A 20,609-nucleotide genomic window follows, 5' to 3' on the forward strand; every position below is an offset into this window, starting at 1 on the left:
GGGATCCAACAGACATATTTTCTTAACTATTGCAGCATTAGATAAAAAGAAAAAGAAATGAATACTAGAAATAAATAAATGTTTCTTACCCTTTCAGGTTAAGAGAGTCATACAAAGTGATAGTTTTTATACAATCTAAAAGTGAGATTATAGTTAGATGACTGTAGGTCATGGTGATTGTAATGACTGTAGTTTTTCTTGAAGTGACTATTGGGAAAGTTTATTACCTCATCTTCATAATCTTGTGGCCAAATAGGACAACTCTTATAATAAAAAGTTAGATAAAAAAAATTTAAATCAATCATGTTATGTTGTTGCAAAACTCCTCATTTTTTTTAAAATAGTACGCGTGATTCTTGCGTCAGAAGCAAAAGTTAAAAAACTGGGTCTCATGATTGTGGCAAAACTAGACCACTAACAGACTAAAGAGGGGGTGGTGACTGCCGGGTATCAACGGTTAGAATATTTTACTAAATTTTTTAAATATAAGAATATCCCTACAAAATTTGAAAAAATAAAAAATAAGGAAAAGTGGAAAATAATAAGGATAGCAGTAAGATAGACGTAAAAATTGACAGATTATAATTTGGACCAACTCCATTAAACTTTAAAATCTGTGACGAAACCCACATGCATACTTCATTGTAACCACAACAGTTAAACTTGAAGGATTTAATGGTGGCAAATTCGTTGATCTAACGAGTGTAATGAGAAAAGCTTTTGAAAGGTGTGGCGCATAAGGCTACATGCGGTTGTTGGTGGTGTGTGAAGCACACGTGCAACGATTATCACAAAACCGCCACTTCTCTCTAAACTAAAGGCGGCTTGGGAGCCTTCCATACTACTAGTCCTTTTTGGCCTTGGAAAAAGCAAAATAACTAAGAAAGTGAAACTAACTTTATAGAGTTATTTTTCATATATATTAATCGGTTTAGTATAAATTTTTAAGAATTAAAATTGGATCAAAATCGATTTAGTATCAATTTTCGTATTTTAAAAATTGACTTGACCTGAACCAGATTGATATATAGTTTTTAATTTTTGTATACTATATATAAAAGATTTTTTTGTAGTATATTATATATTATACGCTAAATTGTTAATTAATATAACATAAGTTATTGATCTTATTATTCTTATATATTAATCTTATAACATAACATTAATATAACATTTAATATAAATTAAATTAATCTTTTTAATATAGCATTTGATATAATGTATAAAATTAAATCTTATAACATAAAAATAATATAACATAAAATTTTAATCTTAAACATAAACATTAATATTAAGTAATTAATATAAACTTACTTTTGTGGAGAATGACTATTAGAGGAATCGGTTTTCAAGTCTCAAGTTATACAGTCCTATAAGTGTAAACGGAAAAATCAAATCGGAACTTTACTTTGGCAACTGAAGGCTGTAATGTCACACAATTTGACATGGAGTTTAAAACTTGCTCGTGTTCATATATGGAGCTTATGCATCATGTTGGCCTATACATGGCGAAAGGAAGGGGAGCAAACATAGCGAATGAGGTGTCATTTGACTCGCAAAAGAAGCCATGAGCGAGAGAGTTCAGCATTGTCAAGATAAATAAATCTTGCACCACATGGAGGCCAGTACTTAATTATATGATAAAGTGTGTCTGTGTTCTCTCTTCTGAATAAAGTTGTGCCAAATACATTAGGATCGATGAGAAATTTGAGTAAAAAATAAGTATACACGAGAAAATTCCACTCGTAGCACTCCAACTCTAAACGTAACATCCACATCCATATGCCTACCACATCAACGATATTATGCGAATGATCCCGGAATGTTGAAGTAGCAGGATGTTCATTAATAAGAACTCCATTTTTGTGCTACTTGATCTCGGGGCTTACCATATGTATTATGATTTTCATAGTCGATAGCATCACGATGGTCTTGATTATGCTATCTATCTTCTCAACTGCCGCCCACCAAATCCACTCCTTTCCCACCTAGAGATGCAAAATTAAAAGCATAGAGAAAGCCTTCAACAAAGCGGGGATATAAAGAAATACTGCAAGGCCTGAAAAATAAATAGAGAAGAACATTAGAAGCAAAAATGGCTATAATATCACAGATAGAGTGATGGTGGAACTCCATGGGAGCGAACCAGTGTTATTATATTGCGGATCCTCATGTTGAGTGCCAATTCAACTATGTCTAGCTAGCCACATTACTTTCCAGACCTGCACAGCACGCATAGTGCAAGCATAATGAAGAAATAAATTATAAAAGAAAACATCATGTTCAATTCATTAATGAGCGTAAATGCTGTCTTTACTAATTGTGAAAAGACTTTTGATTGTTTTGCATTTGAATTCTATGTTTTTGAACAGCATCCCAAACGTTAGACCATCAACAGGCCTCGCATAGTTACACTTCTAGTTAGAGTATTTCACAAGACCATCTACAGGTTAGTATATGGGAAATATACCGCATCAAGTTACGAGGCAAAACCCTGATTATTGATTTGTAGAACTACAAATATTTATACATACATTAATAAAAGGGTTGCCTAAAAATAAAGAGCAATGGAAAGGGCCATTCATTGTATTTCAAATCTAGGATGGTTACTCTCCGTGGAGTCAATAATGCTTACAAGTGCACCGGTCAGTTAAGTGATGAAGAGCTCCAGGATTTCTCTACCATACTTGGAAACAGCAACTTTCCAGTAATAATACCTTCCAATACTGCACAATGAAATTGACAAAGGAAACCACAGTAAGAGGATCTTAAACTCTGTTATAACATGCCAGGCTCAACATTGAGTCACTCTAGAGAAAAATCATATTTAAGAAGTACAATTCACGTAGAGAAATTCTGCAAGCAGGGGCGAAGCTAGAAAAATTATTCTTTTTTTCTTTATAGTGACAAAAAAATACAAAAACAAAAACCAGCATTTTTTTCATCTTCAGATTTTTTTTAGCTTGCTCCCCAATACCCCTTGGTGTATGGTCCCAAGTGAACAGGAAGGCCACTAATGTCTTTTTTTTTTTATGTGACGACTTGATATTATGAAACATTTGGCATCCATGTTTCTTGGCTGTAATAAATCCAGGGATATATGTGGTAAATAATCTAATTGTGATCCAGTGCTACTCGTAAGTTTTTTATGTCAAAGGATGCACATAATGCTTTCTTCATATATAAGCATGATTTGGGAATTCTCTGTTATGCATAGATGTGCAAATCAAAAAACTTGATTCCATACTAGAATTGAAACAGATTATTGTATGTATGCTATGCTAGAGGCGCCATGGATCCCCCTTTCCAAAGGAGAGATGGGAACACATGACAAGGGCCATGTCCAACAATAGTATGTACATGCCAACAATTAAAAGATGCAATTATATGCAAGGTTCTACTAAAATTCAATATAGTTAAATGTCTAAAGAAAATAAAACCCCAAGTAATCATGGAACTGCATGCAAACTTGTTTTCTTTTTACATGAAAGGAACTTACCTTACAAAATCTGAGCAACGAATTTACAAGTTTGAACATAGGATGTACAGCTGAAATCTACTCTTGAAGCCTCAGCCTATTGAAGAACAACAAGAAGTGATATTCAGGGGCCCAATAGACAAATCCAACAACGGGCCCCCCTTTAACATACTGCAGAATCCCATTGAAGATGCAAGATGCAATCAGTATGCATTTGGGGAAACAGTTAGAGTACAGGCTCAAGGAAAAAACCCACATATATGGTAAAACAACTAGACAAGATATAACAGCAAAAAGTAGACCTTTCCATCAAGAATAACAAGTTCACCATCAACCCATTGAGGATTGTGAAACCCAGGCTCAGCAAGCCTCCCTTGACCTTTATAGCGAGCAATCTGAGTAGCAAACAGCATCATGAAAAGCTCTTTGAATCAAAGAAAAGTGAAAGGGATGATAATGAAAACAGAAATGGGGACAAGATTAGAAAATCTTGGCAGGTTGAGCTAAATATGTACCACTCCAAGTTCTTCTGGAATGATCCCTTTATGTGGAAGCTGATATCCTTTCCCAACCTTTGCACGGAATGCCACCTGCAGAAACCAAAAGTTAAGACCTTTGAAATTCCAAGTTTTTACACATGAAATATGAATAATGGATCATGTGTTTTTTTTTCATAAATATCATTACTGCCAAATTTTCACCAATATTGAGTAAATTTGTCACAATTCACACTGGCTGGAGATCTTTTTATAGGCAGTAATGGTATCATTTTTTTTTTTTTTAAATTTTTTTATAGGGTAGTAATGGCATCAACTCCTATGGCCATATTCTATTCATAACGTTTGTTATTTGCCTTTTAAGCTTAAAACTAACATAAAACTGCAAGCTATAGTAGGTTTACGTCCAAAACGCTATATTAGACCAATTCAAAGAGAAATCATTTTTTGGTGCACAAAAGTAAGTATATTTATGAAAATTTGTGGAGCCACCACTCATTAATAAGAAACACAAATATATGTTATATACCAGTAATGCAACATGATTTCAGTTAATAAGATCCACAAAATCAGGCACTAACGATATAAGATAACACAACATAATTGGTTTTAAGAAATTACCTTGCCTGCTGGTACATAAGGATCGCCGATAAGTTTTATGGCTTCTACATATTCATAAAACTCAAGATCTGATGGCTCCCTTTTCCCACCATCCTCTCGCCACTGACCAAATTTTCGGCTTAGATGAATGACTTCTGATGTGGACAGCCCATGTGCACCAATGTACAGTCCTGACAAAATGGAAATATTCTCAACTCCTTACACCCTAAGCTGGTTTAAGGGAATGGAAAAAAAGGAGGAAACACATTCTAGGATTTAGAAACATAACAAATAAGTACGATAAGAAGCTAGTTTTGTATAAAATCACAACAATGTTAAAAAATGAACAAGTCCCATGTGAAATCACCACTTAGAGGATCTGTAGATGTTGGCATTTTAATGCGATTGAAGGTTGTCGATCCAGAAAGTGGTCGATAATTTTGAGCCTGGCTAAGTGTGAGCTTTATTAATTCACCAACATCTTTGAGAACCTGACAATTAAAGCATAATTTTACAAACGAAGCATATTCGATAGGGAAAACTTCACAATAGAAACAAGTTTGTAAGCTCGAGATATATTAGGTAGATCCACACTCTACAAAATGTGTACAAAGGTATGCCAAGTGAAAACGTCAAACCAACCTTCAAGGGTATCTTCTCCCTACCGATGAATTTAGCAAGATCCAACATAACATGGTCAATCTTGCGTTGGCCTTGAGGCTTAGCTGATTTATTTACTGAAGCTTGTTTCTTGACACCAGAATCCTGCTCATTGATGCTTTTCTCTATAGATAAGGAAAATGAAAAACGCCCCTTCTTCTCTAGCTTAGCAGGTATTCGTAGTAAATCTTTAGTAGGCAAACTGTTGGAGAGTTTCTGTACAAGACCACCCACAACAACTTTAACTGCAATTTCATTTTGATCCTCTCTTTGAATAATTCCAGGATCAGCATCCATTTCAATTTCATCTGCCTCTTGGTTACTTTCCCCATCATCTTGATCTTCTGCTTCTACCCTATCTATCTCATTGTCCTTCTCTTCATCTTCTTCCTCTATAATCTGCTCAATCACTTTAGATATTAAATCTCTGTCTACCTTCCCTGGTGCTGTAACTTTTAAAACCTTGACCTTCACACCAGGAATCATATCCTTCAATATGTTCTGGAAACCAGACAGACAGTCAGCTAGATCAGAACTATCGTCCGTATCATCACCATCTTTGGGATCTTCAGTATTCACAGCAAACAGATCTCCTCTGTCTTTCGTCGAGTCTAATGGATTCAAGCTGCTAGTGGCACCAAATGTTTTAGAGCGAACTGTCGGAGAGCCTTCGAAAAATCCCCTCTGCTCTAAGTACACGGCCTGAAAATGACATGACATAAAGATAACATATAGAGAGAGAACATTCAACATAGAAGTACATAAGAATGAACCACCTGAAACACGTCTATGAAGATGGGGAAAAATAGATAACAAACAAAAAGGGAAAAATGTATTATACAAGAGACCTTAATAAATGGAGAAAATGTACCTTCTGTTTATATTCACCTCTCTTGTTCACTGTAAGAAAAACTTCAAACAAGGGAACACCAGCTGCAGCTGTAGCAAGTTGACTGGCAAAGAAGAAAGAAAAGGAACCAAAAAAAAAAAAAAAAAAATGATGAACAGAAAGCCTTAAAAATATAAGAATCTTTAATAGTAAGAAAAAGTGGCATGTCATGTCGCAGGATCCAATTGTAAAAATTTTGCTGACACACCAAAATTGCTTTAAATTAAAAGTATATAAGAAAAGGTGTGCAAAAACCATAACGTGATCTAAATATAAATATTAAACTGTCCAACAAGACATCTTCCATGAAATAATCGATTTGGAAAGTTCATTATGGTATCTCCTTCATGGCCTAAAATTGTAACTAGGTTCAATATTTGTTTACTTCCTGGGTACTTGGACTTTGCCTTGTTACTTGTCTCAATTAAATTTACTTATGCATAAAAAAAGATTAAAACAGAAAGCAATAAACTAAGAAACCCCAGGAAAACAAAGGGCACAAATGCCTTTACATTCCAACAAAAAACAACTTAGAACATCTGTAACATATGAACCTAGAATTTAGGTTAAGTCAGTTAGAAATTATTTAGTTATGTTATGATTATATTTATTCTTTTTATTAATTACTTATTTATTAAATTATCTCTATGGTAAGATTTTAAGTAATTAGATTGCTACGACACGTTTTCTAGAAAGATTAGTAACGTCTAGTGCCTCGTATAGGTCACGAGCTACGACGTGAGATTTCTGAAGCAGCGCTAAGAGGTAAATAGTATGATCATATAAATGTACACGTAATGTAAATATTATAATTGGGTATGATAATATGATATGGTTTTGATGGTTATCTACGTTGCGCTAAGAGCCAAGTCAAGGTTAGATTGCTTTCACGAACTTCTATGAATTACGATGATTTACATGAAAGTAAGCCTATATATATGTTATGCTTTTACGGATTGTTGATTGATGGATTGAATGTTACAAAAATCACATGGAAATCATGATATGATCATATAATAATTTAAGATAGGTATTCTATGAATTAAAATAGCCAGATCATGCATGCTTCATTCATGTAGTACTTAGACCATATATGCCATGTATTGTTCATGCAATAACTTAAGTCAAGCATGCCATGTAATAAATAGCCTAATCATGTATGACATGTTCATTAGTTCTCAGATCATGCATGCCATGAAATGTCATAAAATGATTAAATCATGTTAGGCCATGTCATGCTATACTATACCATGTACAAGAATATATCATGTTATGCCATGCCATGTACAAGAATATGCCATGTTAGAAAAGTCTAAGAAGTCCAAGAAAATTATCATGCATCAAGAAAGATAAACATTTTAAGGTAACACGGATCCAAGCGTGTTTACCACAGTTATGCTAAGACGGTACCACGGACTCAAGCGTGGTTACCACAAGTTAAGTGAAACACGGACTCAAGCGTGTTTCACTCCATGTCATGCAAGTTAAGTGAACATGGACCCAAGCATGTTTCACTTCATGTCAAACAAGATAAGTGAAACACAGACCCAAGCGTGTTTCACTCCATGTCAAGCAAGATAAGTGAAACACGGACTCAAGCGTGTTTCACTCCATGTCAAGCAAGATAAGTGAAACACGGACTCAAGCGTGTTTCACTCCATGTTAAGCAAGATAAGTGAAACACGGACCCAAGCGTGTTTCACTCCACGTCAAGCAGGATAAGTGAAATATGGACTCAAGCGTATTTCACTTCATGTTATGCAAGTTAAGTGAAACACGGACTCAAGCGTGTTTCACTACATGACAAGTTATGTGGTGCCATGAAATAAGTACAATTCAAGATAAACAAGTTACTCATGCATTCACGCTTCATGTTTGCCATGATTATGAGTGTTTCCACCCATGTTAATCCATGAATGTTATATGAAAGTTATGATAAGGCTTTAAAAACCAAATTTATGCTAAGCTAGATAGTATTTTACGGTATGATGTATTATTTACTGAGTATTCGACTCATTTTTGTTGTTTGTCTTTTTGTTTTCTTCTATGTTGATTGCCTCAGATGGTGATTATGATGATGCAGAGCTGGATGGCCAGGAGTAGATTTAGTATAAGGACTTAGAGATGAATAAGTGTCATTTACACAAGGATTAAGTTTCTTTTATGTCATTTCAATAATTAGTCTTGTTTAAGATTAGCTCATGTTTTGCTTTATTCAGTTTCAAGTTTCAAGACTATTTATATCCTTTCAGTTAAGTTTCTTTCAATAAATGAGGTATTTCAGAGTAATGAGTCTCTTTACCGGGCCTTTTATCATGTTTGTTAGTAACGTCTCTATCCTACGAGAACGGGGTGTTACAACATCAGAGCTCCAATCTTGGCTAAAACATCTGATCAAAATGAAAGAACTAATCAAGAAAAAGACCTTACTGAGGGCTATAACTTCTTGCCACATATCTTCCATGCTCTGCTTTTATTTGAATAATTAGACCATGGGGATCAGTGATATCTTGTGCAATGCCAGCCCACCATCCAACCTGGGAAACAAAATAAAAAACTACATAACTCCAAGTAACCTACACCATATCAGCAATGTGTTCCATTACTTATTAAGGACAGCATTGTCTATTATTAGGTATTATTGATTTGTCTCGGTAATGTGTTCCATCGGTTCCAGGAAAATGAATATTGATTCTGTGAACAAATAGCAATGTGATGGTATTACCAATGAGCTTTGGCTCAACGGGTGCCTCCTCTCTCTACTTACAAACAAAAGATGGCACACCAGCAAGAAAAATCTAGCAATTTTGGTTGCAACCAAACAAGAACCATATTAATTTTACAAATGAAAAGAAACAGAAACTTGTTAACATTTTAAGCGTACAACAACAAATTTGCAATAGAGGAAATGAGCCAATGCGATTTTCTGTTTGCTGCCTCTTACCATGACTGACTTTGGATTTATTTTGCTCCCCACCCAAAAAAAAAAAAAAAGAAAAAAAAAAGAAGAAGGAAAAAATAAAAGAATTCGCAACAGGTGACAACTCAAAGAATTGTGTGTGAGAATATATGCAGAAATGTTACTTAGAAGAATAACAGAAAAATATCATGAGCCATTAGTGTTAAATAGGAATAACAAATTACTAAAAGAATCATTTACCAATCTAAAACCTTTTACACTTCCACATTAAAAAACATTTTTGCAATGTATACAAATTGCTAACAAGGAAAAAAGGTTATGCAGCTCACCAATCCAGCACCAGCATTGTCTCGTATGTAAGCTGCATCCTGAAAACGCTCTTCCTTTATGGCTTTCTGGAACAAATAGATTCGCAAAATAATAATAATAATAATAATAAAATGAACCAAAAAGGGCTTGAAAAAAGAGTGTTATTTTTATTTTCTTAATGAATGTTTTCATACATTCAGATGAGACATCACTCTGCCAACAGTATCATTTGTAGCTGCAGCAGCAATGGCCACCTTGAGCCTAGCAGCATCTTCATAATCCTCTATATATGCAGCATGACCTAACTTCGACTGTGAAGAGCAAAAGAAAATAGATCAACGTATAAATTATGTCCACACAACAGATGCTAGATAATAATCCAATCCAGTAATTTGATGGCAGTTTCAGATGAACGTGCCATGGAGGTCAAATAAGTTAGTTTCTTGAAATTCATAAAAAACAATACTAAGTAGGAAGGATGATTCTGGAAACTCATTCTGAAGATAAAAAAAAACCAATAGTATCATATAAATAGTATATTGAAAGCATAAAGCTATCTCAAAATATCACCCGCAAGGACAGTGCTGGGAAAAACAATTTATACCATGTTGGCAACTAGCTAAGCTGGTAAAGTTATCTGGTATTATGGAAGGTTAAAGTGAACTAGGGATTACCTGGTATTATGAAGTGTTAAAGTGAACTAGTAACACCATTTTATTTTCAAAACTCTGAAAGAGGGAATTTCTCTGTCTTTCCAACGATGCACTTTTTCGTAGGCTACAATTGCGATTGTTTTTTTTTTTTTTTACAAAGAATCAAGAAGTTTCATTAATAAAGCAATTGCTGAATTTACACCAACCAATTTTTTAGTTTGTTCGTTAGAGTCCATTGTCTAATTTGCTCTTCTTCGGCGTCAAATGACCCAGCATAGAAAATATACGAACAAAATCGCAATCCCATTCATGCAATAATAAAGACGTAAAAACTGAAATGAAGCCGACCTTAAGAATGGAGACAAGGCATTCCTGGCCATCTATTTCGTCGAAATGCTTGCACCAGCGATCCCAATCCCACTCTTCCTCCTCTGAATCACGGCTCTGGCTCAGCTCACCATCGCGAACATCATCGGCCTTTTTCCGGTTGGAGTTGAAGTAGGAATCGAAGCGTTCGATCGCTGTCTTGACGACGTCGTGGAGCAGAGAGTCCCATCGCCAGCGGATGTTGTTGCCTGGAGAGGATGAGGCGTTATGGTGGGAGCGGCAGATGAAGGAGTCGGAAATCCTAGAGAGGGAGAGGGAGTGGGGCTGGGACGGGTAGGATAGTCTTCTCAGATGGGGACGGGAGAGGAATTTGGGGTTGGGAAAGACCAGGTTGCGAGAGGTCGGAGGAGATATGGAAGCCATGAGAGAGAGAGAGAGAGAGAGAGAGCTGTGTTTGATTATAAATGGTCGAGAGTGGTGCTTGTTGTGTGGCTTTCTGGGCAGAGTTGTGGTTACGACGAAAGAAAGCGAAAGCGAAAACCATGTTCGGCCGACAGTGAAAGTGTTTCTCTAATCTCGTTATAATTTTCTTAAATTTTTATATAAAATATAATTAATAATTTAATTTTTTTAATTTTAAAATAATAATAATATTAAAAAATAATATTTTATTTAATTTTTATTTAATATCATTTTATCCGACTATCTCACCTGTAATAGTTCTCACTACCTCACCTGTAATAGTTTTCTCTGACCACCGCTGCGTAATATTTTAACTTATTCAACTATTTTGGAAATATAAATACAATATCATTAAAATATCTAATAATTTTCTGATCAATTTTCAATCAAATTAGAATTTTTCTCCTCATCATCTTTATATCAAATACCTATTAAGAAAAGAAAATAAAAAATAAAAAATGAACACAGATATGTTATATAGAATTTTTCTTCGTATTAATCTGAAAAATGAAGAATTCGGAGAGTATTACTGACAACTTGTAGATTTCTCAGGATTTGCCATTTGGTTTACACAACCTCTCAAAATTCTTGAGGATTTTAGTCCAAAAAATGCTAATGGCCCAAAACAGTGTAGACTGTAGAGTTGACATTTTTTTTTTCCCTTTTTCTACATTATAATTAATCTTTTCTTGGGATGATCCAAAAAACATAAACACTGAAGTAATTTATTTTTGACAGATAAAATGAGATATTATCCCAATACAGCTTTCAATTATTTTAATTCTTACACGATTTAACCCTTACTAACACTCAGAAATGTACATAGAATTCTTATTTAAAGGGATCAGCAATGACTTGGAGCTCAAAATCTGGCTTCAGATAATGAGCAAGCAACTCTGCATACAACTCACATCTGGCAGTCGTTCTGAATTCCCACCTGTCTTTTATCTGCCTACAAAGGTTGAGATCCATGTCTGAGATAAGCAGTCCATCCCTGTTACGGGAAAGAGATGGAGTGCAAGAAGCATCTGGGGCTGAAAAATGACTGGATCCATAGAAATGCCCAAAATTTTGAGGTTTGCCATCACTGGAAGTGCATGGGTGGGTGAATTTCTCAGTCCCAACACGATTGATCGACCCAACGAAGTAACTGTTTGCTATTGCAGCACTACGGGCCTGTAAAACCAACAAATTACATCAAAATTTCATGAAAATCTCCTTGTTCAAATAAAATATTCTTACTTCTTAGTTCTTTATTAATACTAATTGATTGCTTAGAAAAAGAGAGAAAAAAAAATGACAATTTCTAAGGGCTTAAAAACTGTAAATATGTGAGAACAAGGGTAGCAAATGACGACCAGAAATGAGATTTTACTAACTACAACAATTGGGAGATAAATGCTGCTTCTTTATCATCTTTAATAACAATGCTAATATGCTATATTTTAAGTGGTTGTTAATTTAAATGGTTGACATGTGAAGTTATTTAAAATGTGTTACGTCGGTCAGTATGATTAAAAATGACAAGATTCTGGATGAATAGTATTATTTTAAAATATGTAGTTGTAAGATGAAAAATTCTTGTAGATGGACCCATCTCACAATGGATCGTTACCTACCTCTATGCAGAAGAATATGGGGCTGCTATGTAACAATCATTATCACAGGCAGAATCAAGATTCAGAAAATATAAATCCATCAAACAAAAAGTGAAATTCAACAACAAAGCAAAGGGATAGAGAACAACCTCGACAGGCCACATTTGTTCACTGGTTTCGCCAGTGGAAGCAGAAGGGTTGAAAACAATCTCTGCACCATTCAAACCAAAAGCTAACCAATTCAAAGGATGGTGCCTCCCATAACATAAATTAACAGCTATATTTCCGAAAGCCGTCTCGAAAACAGGATGCCCAGTGTTGTCTACCATATAGAATGAGCTCTCGTTCAAGTCTACACTTCCGGGTATATGGTTCTGCCGAAAAAGTCCAATTTGATCTTTATGTCCTCCAAAAAAGGTAGAAAAATTATAGACAGCAGACAAACTCTTAGCTTACCTTCCTATGCTTGCCAATTAAGTTGCCATGATTTCCGATTACAACAACTGAATTCCAAAGAGTCTCTCCACAACTATCATCCCTCTCAATAATTGGACTTACAATAACCATATTATATTTTAGTGCGAGATCCTGAAGAAATTTGGTTGATTCCCCATTAACAGGCTCTGCAAATTCACACCACCCCTTCTCCCGTGTAGAGAAGACATATGGCATCATCCATGCTTCCTGGTTTAAAATTTTTTACATCAATGTCACTTGAGATGCAAAGTGAATGAATAAAATTATTTCACCCTCATTCCATGACCTACTTGTAGGCATAATACGTTGACTCCCGAAGCACCGGCAGCCTCAATGATTGGCTGTAATTTCTGAAAGATAGCCCTCTTTTGTTCCAGAAAAGGGGCTGTTGTTGGAAGAACTATGGAGTTCTGAATAAGGCCAACCCTAACTGCTCGTGGTTCTCTAAAAAACTCTTTGTTTGCACGAAAGCAAAAAGCCTGAAAGGATTTCATACAAAAGCTTAGGATCAATCAATAATGTTACAGCGATTATTTAAGAATTAGTTACTTGGTATGAATTCTAATAAAGCAGAAGGAAAAGGAATTTATGGTGAGCCTATTACTTCAAAGAGATTCTATGGCAAATCTAGGATAAATGACTACCTGGAGGTCAAATTCATATTCTGAAGAGAGAGCTTTAGCGGATTCTGGAAGATCTAGTGTATCAATTGCTCTTCCACAATTAAGCCCCAGAAGCAAGCGGTTAACTTCCTGTGAAATTGAAACCATGTCATCAGTAACTAACCCAACATTTCTATATGTGGCATCAAGCATGAGCAGCACATCCAATTTACGAGGAAGATATATAAAACCCACCTTCCATCACAATCGCAGGAATCTTTGAAGCAGTAAACAACTTCTTTTATTTAAGTTCATTTACATCACTTATATAATAAGATTTGATTGCTATAATTTAAATTTAATTTTTTTTATTTTAAATCAAATTATATCATATAATCATTCTTTTAAATGGGTTAGTCACACTCATTTATAGATTCAATATTTTTAACCCCTTCTAAAGAGAGAGAAAAACTGATTTGGCCGTACATATTATTGAGAATTTGGCTCTGTTGAACTGAGCATCTTCATTAGAATAGCCAAAACTAAATCTTTGTTTTAGTTAATATGAGATGAATTTGATTTTGATTATTCCATTCACATCAAATTTTCACATTAAATTATTCATTATATATTAATAAAATAATATTAATTTAACTTTTTAAAAATTTTAATTTATTTAATTTTATCATATTTTACTATTCTACTGATTATATATTAATTAGTAATTATATTCTAATTAAATTATTAATTAAAAGATCATATTTTTAATAGTCATTTATGCTAATAACCATAAATGAGGTTGTCTTGTGTCGAATTACTTACAGATGACAGCAATTATGAAAATTATACTACTTATAAAAAAATTTAATTAAGGATAGGAACCTGGAATGATATATTTTGGCATAGGCAACAAAATTTAGACCCTAACAAAGAATCAAACATTTTCTCTTTTTCCAATTGCTATGAATTAATTAAAAATGCCAAATTAATATGCAATGGAGAAAAATCTAATGGAAATGCAAAGATGGTTGCAGTGAAAGCCTGGATTCAAGAGAAAGAGAGAAGGTCCCAAAAGAAATAATAAAATAAACATTTTATTTCTTAACGGTATCAAACAAATATGACTTTTGATTTGAAAATACTGTAACTTAAGTTAATTTGTAAAAAAAATTATATTTATAATAGTGGTTGGGTAAGTGTTATGTAATTTAAAAAAAAAAAAAATTAATATAAAATTTATATAAAAACTTAATTAATTTTTAATCGTAAACCCTATTCTTTTTCATAAGATTACTCATCCTCCTATCCAAAATTCTAAAAATCATTTAAAATAAATCCGTATTCGTAATACGTTTTCAACTCACTCCAAAAATAAATTCGTAATACTTTTTCCTACACGAAGTGAACACGGATAACAGTGGAAACGGAATCGGAATTTTCTCGCGTAAAAGAACTGAGAAAAGAGAGAGACAAGGAAAAATTAAAACAACCTGGAAGAGCTCAGGCTTGAGATTTGCGCTTAGAAGAGAGTAAAGCGACTCGTACCCATAAATAGAACCGTCGTTCAAGGCCTTGGTTTTTTCTTTAACTTGTCCATTTTCTGCTTCAACGTCTTTGGATTTATCCATTTTCTTTATTTCACAGAGAGAGAAGGTGAGAAGGGCGATGGAATGGAATATGTGTCAGAAGTTCAGAACGACACGACTCAGAATGACGAAGACGATTTGTCTCTTTCTCTGACTTCCTTGTCTGTTTAGAGGATATTAGAAACTTTGGGAGCAAACGCTGTCGGATATAGAGAGGTCCGTTGCAGAGCCATCGGATCAGGAAGCTGTTGATGTAGTGGTGGTGGGGTAAAGGTCACGAAGGTTTCGAAACTTGGACTGCAACGAACGGTCAAGCTACCTATTAAGAGCCCAACGTCGGAGGATCAACCATCTGCTAGATAACGACCTCCCAATAACCGGTTGCCGTTTAGAAATAACTCCCTATTTTGAAGTTGTTGATGTAGTGGTTGTGGGGTAAAGGTCACGAAGGTTTCGAAACTTGGACTGCAACGAACGGTCAAGCTACCTATTAACCGACAACCATCTGTGAGATAACGACCTCCCAATAACCGGTTGCCGTTTAGAAATAACTCCCTATTTGCCACGTGTCAGTTCCCAATTTTAGTTCCTTGAATCGCTGGGAAAGAATCCCGCTTTCCAGAACCTCGCCGCTCCAAATCGTTCCAACGCAAGTTTGAGGATTTTCACGAATCTTTTTTTTTCCTGCGCAGAAAAAGGGTTTTTGTTCTTCCTAGGAGCTGAGAAAGTGTGAGAAAATGCCGAGAAACGAAGAGGAAGAGAGCTTGGGGAGGACATCTCCTACTACGAGCGGCACCGTTAGACTGAGAGTCAGAACAGACCCTTTCCTGTTGGTCTGTAGGGGCTTCAGCGTCATAACCTCTCTCACTGCGATCCTCTGCATAGCCGTCAACCTTATGTCTGCCATTCGATCCTTCGAGGAAGGATCTGATGTAGTCCCTCTCCCTCTTTTTGCTGTCGGTGTGTCGCGGTCTATATATGTCCGCGCGCGCATGTGTACATGCTTATGTATTTGATTCCACACCCAGGTGAAATATTGAGTGGTTATTTGATGGTAATTGCAGATATTCGATGGGATATTCCGGTGTTATGCCGTTGTGATTGCGTTCTTTGTGGTTCTGGCCGAGACAGAATGGGGATTCATTCTCAAGCTCTGGAAGGTTCGATTTGTTCATTTGCGATATGAATTGTTATTTTTAAGTAATTTGAATTTTAAGCGTAGTTCTAGGAATTCGAATTGGAAGTTGAAGCTTGAAGTGTTCGTTGTTTTTTTGGAGCGATTTTGTCTCGGACTTTCCATGTGTTTCCTAATTCTCGATTCTGCTTCCATATCTTTTAACCATTTCCTCTGTGTACACTTTGTTAATTACGATACCCTCGTATTCTTCACACATATTGTTAGGGAAAGAACGAATGGACACGAGTGCGTTGTTTCAAGTGATGACTTACTTTCTGGAGAACAAATTGAGATGGCAGTTAGCTCAGCTTTCTAGCGTGGTTGCTCTTCAGCTAATGACAATAAATTTGATCTCCCCAAGTAGTTTGACATATTGTTGTCATCTTTGGTCAAAAAACCATTTAAATTTTGAATAATGATACCCTTACCACTAATTTACTACTCTTCTACTACTTTTTTTTAATTTTTAAAAAGTTTTTCTTTTATTAAGAAAGTGATTATCAGTAAAATTATATATTTTTTTAATTTTTTCTTAATGATTAAATATATTAAAAAAATACTTAAAAGAAAATAAAGAAAAAACAAATACACTAGTAAAGTAGTGGTGAACGAGTGGTAAGTCTATCATTACCCTTAAATTTTTATGTTGCTTGATGACACCTTGCACTCTTTGGTCGTTTTACTTAGCATATCAAAGCATGTGTTAGGACATTAGGTTATTATTCAAGGACCTTCATGAAATCCAATTTTCGGACAGTGCATATGTTACCTTTTAGATCACTGATCTTATTGAAAATCTGTCACCATTTTGCAGGTGTTGGAGTATTGGGTTGGTAGGGGTATGCTGCAGATCTTGTATGTCTTCAATTTCATAATAAATTTGATTTTGTCTACCTGTATATCCTCTCTCCTGACAGCGTCTAACTCTCAAACCCAATTAAAGTAAACCTGAGTCAAATTTTCAAATCCTAAAATTTTGTCTTTAATCTTTGTGATGGTGAGTTGAATTTGATTTGAGCCCAGTGCCAAACAGAAACAGGCTTAGACTAATTAATCTGGAATGTACCTAAACGCATTCATGAATCATAACCATTACCAAACTAGATAAGAAGGACGCATGACTATGATAGAGGGTGTGATAAACTATATTATTGGACATGAGGTAGAACTCTCAAGAAATCATTATAATTTCCCTATAAGGTACTTTTATTAATACACAATCTGGAAAACAAATGAAAAATGTTATTTGGTTGTTGAATTAGAACTTTCTCTTCAGTGTTGCAGTGATGACAAGAGCTTTCCCTGACTATACTGGGGTTCGGAAGGCGCTTGTTCTTCTTCAAAACATATCAAGTTATATGCTTCTTGCTTGTGGTGCAGTCTATTTGGTTTCGGTAAGAAAATGGAAAGCACAAATTTTTAATTCAGGAGTCATGCGTGTGAGCATGTGTTTTTCCCTCGTTTTCTTAGTCAGTTCCAATAGGTTTCTAATTTGCTCCAGTTATTCAATCATTTCTTGCTGCATTGAGGTTAAAGAATTAATTGACTAATGAATATGATGTATAAGGGTCCTTTTACTTTTATATGTATATGTGTCTTAGTTGAGTTTTGAAATCTAAGACATCTTTGGAATGAATGAACTCAGAGCTTGTAGTTTTGCATATGTTCCCTTTCAAGTTTTTAATTTCTTTAAGTAATAATTTTATTACTTGATTCCTGTTCCAACTCCAAGGGACTCCTATGCATGGGGCATCTCAAACGTGTTCGGCAGCAACAGGAGATTACAAGGGACCAAGCTGTCAAGGATCTGGAAGTAAGCTATTCCATCACTGTGTGTATAGGATCTTTCATTTCAATTTACCAGGGTTTAATCATGGTGTAGATTTATGTGTGAAACAGGAGAAACTAGTCACTACTGCAAACATGGAGGGAAATTAATTGCAATTACTTCCACCTTTGATTGTCTTCTAAAATTGAAATTCTTTGATAATTCAGGACGCATAATGATGGGACATTTTAGAGCGTTCATACAAATATAGTAGGCTTATGTAATTATTGGGGAATGTTTGCAATAAATCCACTTTCCACCATGCTGTTTAAGGTGATAGCATTTGGAGGGTTAGGATTTCATATCTTCTGAACTTATGGCAGGATTCCCCTGAAGGCCCTGTTGACTGGTAAAATAGGCATAAAGATACACAACCTCAAATCAAGTCACTTTACCAGAATTAATGGCAGTTGATTGTCTAATTGTATACATGTACTTTGGAATGATGTTAACTCCTCAGTCCTTTCCTTCAATTGAATGCATGTTGATTTCATGCAGAAACTCTGTATTGACTTGCTTTTGCTGACAATTATAGGAATTGGAGCGGCGTAGAGAGGAACTTGAACAATTGCTTGTTGCAGAGAGGGCCTAAGACTATTTGCCTGAGTAGTCCAAACACATTCAGGTTTCAAAGGCAACGGAACTGAGTCTGGAAAATCAGTCCTTTGAATTTGTATCGTCATACGATCATGCAGTTTCATTGTGTACAATTGTTAGTTGCCTTCATGGGATTGTGTGTATGGAATAAGTCCAAATTTTGTGTGTAACAGTATACTTAATGGGAAAGAGGCATGTTTCTCGAGGAAATTGCTAGTTATTTAAACGAGAGAGAGAGAGAGAGAGAGAGAGAGAGAGAGAGAGAGAGAGAGAGAGAGAGACCCCAGCAGCTCTATCCTTTGTATCCCTGGAATTCATTTTCGAGCAACATTGTGTATCCATGGAAGACAGCGCTTGATGCTCCCTATATGCTCCAAAGTCTATGTTTTGGCATCTTATGTGTATAGTGCATTGTTCTATTGCCCAAACTCTGATGTGAAACATGGATGAAAAGTTAAACGAAAGGATTGGAACAACAAACTATTGGCACATCACCAATCATCTGAAAGATATTTTTAATTTTCAAAGACCGTTTTTATTTTTCATTTCCAGTAACTGTAAAACCTAATTAAAAATAGTACGCACCCTTCCTTCCACGATCTCAACTAGAAACTGCTTTTTCTGTTCTTTTTTAATATAAAACCCAGCAGTTGGGGATATGTATTAAAGCTTCAGAAAAGGAGAGGAAACCCATGTACACTTTCAAAAGGTGAAGACTAACAATATATATCGTTGGCACAAAAGAAGAGTAAACAAAAGAAACGATCTTCGTATATATGGCAATCCTAGTCTATCTATGTTCAAGATCCCTTTGAGAAGATGAGGCAGGTCTCCCACACACATCCACTCTATTAATTGCGGAGGCAAACAGCGAACAAGGAAGTCGGCGGCTGCATTGCCCTCTCTGTACAAATGCCTTATGACCAACTGCATGGTTGTGATTAAGGCTTGTATCTCCTCCCAAAAATCCTCCAGGTACCAAATCCCCACCTTATTCTTCTCCAGCCATTGCACAACCAAAAGGAAATCTAGCTCTATTTCTACTTTCCTTAGATCAAGTCTTCTGCAGAACCTTAGTCTGTGAAGTAGGGCCATAAGTTCTGCTTGGTTGTTAGTATTGTGACCCAGGCTTAGAGCAAAAGCTAAGATTATTTTACCTTGATCATTTCTTAAGACCCCACCAGCCCCCATCTGTCATGGGTTTCCTCGGCAGCTTCCATCGACGTTTAGTTTGCACCAGTCCATTGTCGACTTGCGCAAGGTCACTAATTGCACTCTTTTCCTTTTTCGGATCCTTTGATGGAATGCACATAGCTTTCAGTATTTCCTCATCACCAGGTTTTGACTTATTTCTAGCTTTTAGAAAAATCCCACACCAAACAATGGCCGCTTTGACCAACTGCCACAGGGACTCAGTTGATGCTTTAATTGCTTCCATTATTGCTTTGCATCGCCAGAGCCAAAGAGACCATGTTAATATGGAGGGAATGAGACCAATTAGGAGTCCTTTTTGAGATGATCTGCCTGCACGCCTAAACCATAGGTTTATTTTTTCCTTCCATTTTTTTTGGGGATCAAAAGGCATTCCCACCTGTGTTGAAGCTCTATTCCATAAAGCCTTTGCAGTCTTACCTATGGCTAGGACATGGTTGAGGTCCTCCAGCTTTTCCTCTTCACAATATTCACATTTTGAGACCATGGGGATACCAATTTTACTGATCATGTCATCAACTGTCAACTAGAAACTGCTTATCGCTGTTGGTGGGTAGTACTCCAATATCCTAGCATTCCCAACTCTTATATTTTTACAGGCGAAAATGAACGTACATGTAGAAGAATTATTCTTGAATACTGTAACACACATAATAAGTAGTGTTTGGATAACTAAAAAATATGAGAAAAAATGTAAAGAAAATGGTCAGATTTGAGGTTGACCCAGCCTCCAAGAG

General features: G+C 35.5%; 3 protein-coding genes across 7 annotated transcripts; 1 reads left to right on the forward strand and 2 right to left on the reverse strand.

Annotated features, from left to right (window-relative positions):
- Positions 1 to 1,596: 1,596 nt before the first annotated feature.
- On the reverse strand, positions 1,597 to 10,889 carry LOC122310619 (protein EXECUTER 1, chloroplastic). Of its 5 annotated transcripts, none has more exons than XM_043124686.1 (14): positions 10,355 to 10,889; positions 9,548 to 9,664; positions 9,374 to 9,439; positions 8,555 to 8,661; positions 6,107 to 6,188; positions 5,218 to 5,937; positions 4,943 to 5,066; positions 4,597 to 4,766; positions 3,994 to 4,068; positions 3,781 to 3,873; positions 3,500 to 3,575; positions 2,636 to 2,726; positions 2,147 to 2,222; positions 1,597 to 2,059 (listed from the first exon to the last, which is right to left on the reverse strand). In XM_043124686.1, the coding sequence occupies exons 1-11, from the start codon at positions 10,754 to 10,756 to the stop codon at positions 3,501 to 3,503; spliced, it is 2,031 nt and encodes a 676-aa protein (XP_042980620.1). In that variant the 5' UTR covers positions 10,757 to 10,889; the 3' UTR covers positions 1,597 to 2,059; positions 2,147 to 2,222; positions 2,636 to 2,726; position 3,500. The 5 variants fall into 5 exon arrangements, with proteins under 5 accessions (XP_042980620.1, XP_042980619.1, XP_042980617.1 ...); XM_043124685.1 differs by having other exon boundaries at positions 1,597 to 1,988; positions 3,500 to 3,649; positions 10,355 to 10,888; XM_043124683.1 differs by having other exon boundaries at positions 3,500 to 3,649; positions 10,355 to 10,888.
- A 608-nt stretch (positions 10,890 to 11,497) lies between these two features.
- LOC122311266 (beta-ureidopropionase-like) lies at positions 11,498 to 15,100 on the reverse strand. Its single transcript, XM_043125748.1, has 6 exons — positions 14,963 to 15,100; positions 13,515 to 13,622; positions 13,161 to 13,349; positions 12,850 to 13,077; positions 12,543 to 12,767; positions 11,498 to 11,971 (listed from the first exon to the last, which is right to left on the reverse strand). Exons 1-6 carry the CDS (start codon positions 15,098 to 15,100, stop codon positions 11,627 to 11,629), a joined length of 1,233 nt encoding a protein of 410 aa, XP_042981682.1. The 3' UTR covers positions 11,498 to 11,626.
- A 695-nt stretch (positions 15,101 to 15,795) lies between these two features.
- LOC122311267 lies at positions 15,796 to 18,870 on the forward strand. Its single transcript, XM_043125749.1, has 6 exons — positions 15,796 to 15,990; positions 16,123 to 16,218; positions 17,050 to 17,090; positions 17,512 to 17,629; positions 17,968 to 18,048; positions 18,599 to 18,870. Exons 1-6 carry the CDS (start codon positions 15,796 to 15,798, stop codon positions 18,653 to 18,655), a joined length of 588 nt encoding a protein of 195 aa, XP_042981683.1. The 3' UTR covers positions 18,656 to 18,870.
- Positions 18,871 to 20,609: the final 1,739 nt, after the last annotated feature.

This window comes from Carya illinoinensis, chromosome 5, assembly GCF_018687715.1.
Source record: "Carya illinoinensis cultivar Pawnee chromosome 5, C.illinoinensisPawnee_v1, whole genome shotgun sequence".
In the NCBI taxonomy this organism is placed as follows: domain Eukaryota; kingdom Viridiplantae; phylum Streptophyta; class Magnoliopsida; order Fagales; family Juglandaceae; genus Carya; species Carya illinoinensis.